This window comes from Nicotiana attenuata, unplaced genomic scaffold (assembly GCF_001879085.1).
Source record: "Nicotiana attenuata strain UT unplaced genomic scaffold, NIATTr2, whole genome shotgun sequence".
NCBI lineage: Eukaryota > Viridiplantae > Streptophyta > Magnoliopsida > Solanales > Solanaceae > Nicotiana > Nicotiana attenuata.
Genome location: NW_017671522.1, coordinates 54856 through 59019, shown reverse-complemented (window position 1 = coordinate 59019; position 4164 = coordinate 54856). Strand labels below are relative to the sequence as shown.

The following is a 4164-nucleotide window of genomic DNA, read 5'->3' as shown; positions in this document are numbered from 1 at the left end:
GGAGAGGACGGAATGAAAATCTCAAAATTGTTTTATTGTAATTAAACTTGGCTTGTAACGCTCATCATAATGAGAATACAATATGATAGTGAAGATACATATAGCTGTGTAGAATCTTCTAGAATAAATTATGTAGTTAGTCAGTTAGTTTAGGTTGTTATTAGTTGATACATCATCTATATATGTATGTGAATATACTGTACAGATGTACAAGAGAAGATTTTCATTTCATTTCATTTCTTCCTTCCAATATTTCTCTCTCTAAGACATTCAACTTCAAAATCTCTTCTGCCGATTAGGGTTCATCAATTACCCCAAACTCAACATGGTATCAGAGCGGTTAATCGCGATTGCGAGTGCACGACATCAATTCTGGGAGACTCTGTTAGTCCAACGATTCACACTACTAGAAAATGGCAGATTTTCGACGGCCAAAACGGTCGGAATTCGATCGGAAATCACGTATTTCCGATTACTTTCCGACCGAAATTGGTTGGTCGGAAAATAATTTCCGACCGAATCAGTCGGAAATTAATAATTAAAAATTAAATTTTATTTAATTTCCGACGGATCAAAAATTTCTGAATATTAATTTTTCTTTTTAAATTTATGACCGAATCAGTCAGAAATCTGAGAATTTATGGTTAAATTTGGGCAGCTGTCCGACCGTTTCCGTCGGAATTCAGTCGGAATTTTGTATAAAACTGGGCAGAATTCTGCCCAATTTCGAGCTACGCCACCTGTCAAACTATTACAAATAAAAAAATACCAACCAACAATACATTAACAACAATCTAAACCAACGATACATTAATACAATAATACGACCCAACAATACATTAACACAATCTAAATTAACAATACATTAACAAAATCTAAACCTACAATGCCAACCATTAACACAACTTAAACCAACAATACCAACCTTTAAACCTAACAATTTTGGGCATAAAAACATCCAAATAGTAGTCCACATTCAAGTTTAAAAGCAATACATAAAGTTGTCTCTCACAATCAAGTTTACCAATCAACCAAAACATCACAACTAATCTACTACACATCAGATTCAGTTTGTTCATCCTCATCATCAGATAAATCATGTCCATGTTTACTCATGAATTTCTGTATCTTAACAAATGTTCCGTATTGGTAGTCCAATTGTTGCTTCAATTCACGAATTTCGTTTCTCATATCTTCCATCTGTTCTTGATTTTGAGGAGAAGAAGAATTGGCTAAGAGTGGGTTTGGATGACCTGTAGGTCGACGTACTCCTAGTCCGTAGACTCTGCCTTTGTTTGCTCCACCCGCTGTCTCTGTCAACAATGAAGCCATATCATCAGGTGTTGGTTGAGTTGAACGAGGCTGAGTTTGTTGCCATTCTTCCAACATTTTATGATAATCTTCCTGAAATGAAAAACATAACTATTATGTAAACAAACAAATATTAATAAACCATAAAAAATTATGAAGTTAGAATTTTACATATGTGTCTGACGCACACGTCTCCACCCAGTGTTCTCTTGTACCATCCTTCTTCTTTTTCTTATGCAACTCCTCGAAGACCTCAGCGTGACTCATATCTCGCCCTCTTTCCTTTTCCTTCATAAGAAAAAGTATGAGTTAGACATTACAAACGTAAAATTCTATATGTAAAAGTATGAAATTTTTTATAAATAATTACCATTCTTAGTTTATGGGCCGCAAAAGTAACCGAACCTCCTATGTGCAACGATCCACCTTTATTAGAGGCACGGTTTGCCTTTGCTTGTTCACTATTTGCCTTCTATTCTGCGGTATTCCTTTTCTCAAGAAGTTTATCCCAAACATCTTCTCTTAACTAGTCCGGCATTTTATTGGAATTCCGAGCAGCGCACATAGTATCTTTAATCCTTATAGTAGCTTTTTTCTCGAAAATACTATTTATTGCGTTTTAATGCTGAGGAAGTCATGTACACCTTGTCTGCAATATAAAAAAGTAACATTAGATGAAGACGATAATTATTAAATAAATATAATTAATTTTTACCCTAAATTGATTCCACATTTTCTCTCTGATGATGTACGGTATCTTTCTCTAAGAAGTTCATGGCTCATGATAAAATGGCTTCAAAGAATCCGTAACCAAATGTGTAGTCTGAAAGGATGGCTAAAACCTGCATTAAAGTTAACATTTATATAATTAATAAACATCTTTTAATTTCAAAAGTTTTAATTGCACATAAATATTCCTTAATGTTAACATATCTAAAAGTACATTCAAAACATAAGAATTTGTATAAGACCTTCTTACCCATCCTCGTGGGGGACGATTATCAATCGATTATAACTATCAAATTGTATATCCCCTCCAAGATTCTGCCTGCGTCTACTAGATGGTGCAGAAGCAGCACTAGATGTAGCTGGGCGAGAGCCTCCAATATCCAACCTAAATACCTGAAAGCTTTTTCATCAACGCATGAAAAATATCACCAAAAGCATCTATCCTTACCAAACGCAATCTAAATTCACATGAATACAGACAACCTTCAAATGAATACAATTAACTACCCTCTTATCTTTATTGGATTTATTTTTTGGTATTATTTTTTCCATTTAATTCATCACCATACAAGCAGCTACTAATAATAGCCAATCCTTCAATAGTGGAAAAGCAAGAAGCACACCCCCTCCCCCCTCTCCCCCCACCTTTTTGTCTGTACCAATTCTCCCTATTTCTGTCTCCCCTTTTTCTTGACTTGTTCTTTCCAATCTCTTGTTTTCCCTCAGGGTTTTCCTCATGTCTTATTTCGTCGGTTACCTTTCTTGTTTTCTTTTTTTCTCTTGTTTACACATAATTATTGATTAGTGAAAATTCATATAATCGATTCTAATTTATTTTATATTAAAGCATTATTATTGTTTTTTTTAACTTTTTTAATATTGGCAAACACATCACTCTTTCTGAAACTATTAAATTTATTTATGATATGTACTATTATTATTTAGTAAATAAGTTACTTACAACACATGAAAACTTTCGACTTATTTTGGAAACTAGTGTTAATTTCTCTTTAATCGGTACAATCCAATTAATTTTCAGTAATTTTTTTTTAAACATTACCTAAGGAGAATAAAATGAACACGTCAGAGCAAATAGAGACCGGTAACAGTCAACCAAAAGAAATAAGAGGAAATTAGGTGGACAACACTATGAAAATGGTGGTTGCTATTCATTTCAATGTCCATTTTCTCTTCTTTGTCTGTTAGTTATTAGTTCCTTCACCGAAAATAGTAAAGTTTATGATTTTGTGAATAAACTAAAAAGAAACAAAAATATCAAAAGGAAGTGCCAAGAGTGCACGTTAAGTGTTTGCTCTTTTTTCAGCTTTTCTTTTGAGAGCAAACAGACCAAACTAAGTGACCCAACAATTTGGCAGTAGAAACTATAACCAAACTCACTTCTTTTAAAAGTGCTCAATTTTTTTTATTACCCACTTGCTTATATTAGGACCTATGAAGTTGTTTTTAAGAAATTAAGAAATTAAGATAAAAAAAATTATTTATCTTTTGCTTTCACTACATATTTGTAATACAAAAATGGGGTGCAAATTAGTAGACAAGATAAAGTAAAAGCACAAGAAGGGATTATAGTCGCCTCATGAAGATGACAAGCTCAAAAATTATATCATTAAGCAACTTTCATTTCCCCAATCAAACAGAACAAAAACGAAAGTTAGAAGTTAGGGATTTGGTAAGGGAAACTTACCTGGCAGTGGAGAGACTTGACGGAGCTTCAGCGGCGCCGGCGAGTGCCACTGGTTGGTGGCAGCGGCGGGTTTAGGTGGGGGAAGTTTGAGTGAGAGAGAGAGAGAAGAGAGAAGGAAGAAAAGAGGGAAAGGAAAAGAAAGATGTTCGCTGGTAGAGTTTTTAAAAAACCTTTCCGACTGATTCGGTCGGTATTTTGGTCAAAGCAGTCAACCTCGTTTCACTACAAATTTTCGACCGAATCGGTCGCTATTTTTTTTAAAAAATTATTTCCGACGGAATATTAGTCGTAACTATTATTAAAAATTGAAAAATAAATTTTTATGTATTTTCCGACCGATTCCGTGGGAAATTTTCGACTACTTTTTTCCGTCGGAAATTGGCCGTTTTTAGTAATGAGATCAATTCATATGTGAGTTG

General features: G+C 34.0%; 1 protein-coding gene across 2 annotated transcripts; it reads right to left on the bottom strand.

Moving 5' to 3' along the window:
- Positions 1–806: 806 nt before the first annotated feature.
- Positions 807–2595, bottom strand: LOC109208782. Of its 2 annotated transcripts, XM_019371934.1 has the most exons (5): positions 2291–2595; positions 2027–2153; positions 1682–1960; positions 1483–1599; positions 807–1404 (listed from the first exon to the last, which is right to left on the bottom strand). In XM_019371934.1, the coding sequence occupies exons 3-5, from the start codon at positions 1682–1684 to the stop codon at positions 1054–1056; spliced, it is 471 nt and encodes a 156-aa protein (XP_019227479.1). In that variant the 5' UTR covers positions 1685–1960; positions 2027–2153; positions 2291–2595; the 3' UTR covers positions 807–1053. The 2 variants fall into 2 exon arrangements, with proteins under 2 accessions (XP_019227479.1, XP_019227478.1); XM_019371933.1 differs by lacking the exons at positions 1682–1960; positions 2027–2153; positions 2291–2595 and having other exon boundaries at positions 1483–1667.
- Positions 2596–4164: the final 1569 nt, after the last annotated feature.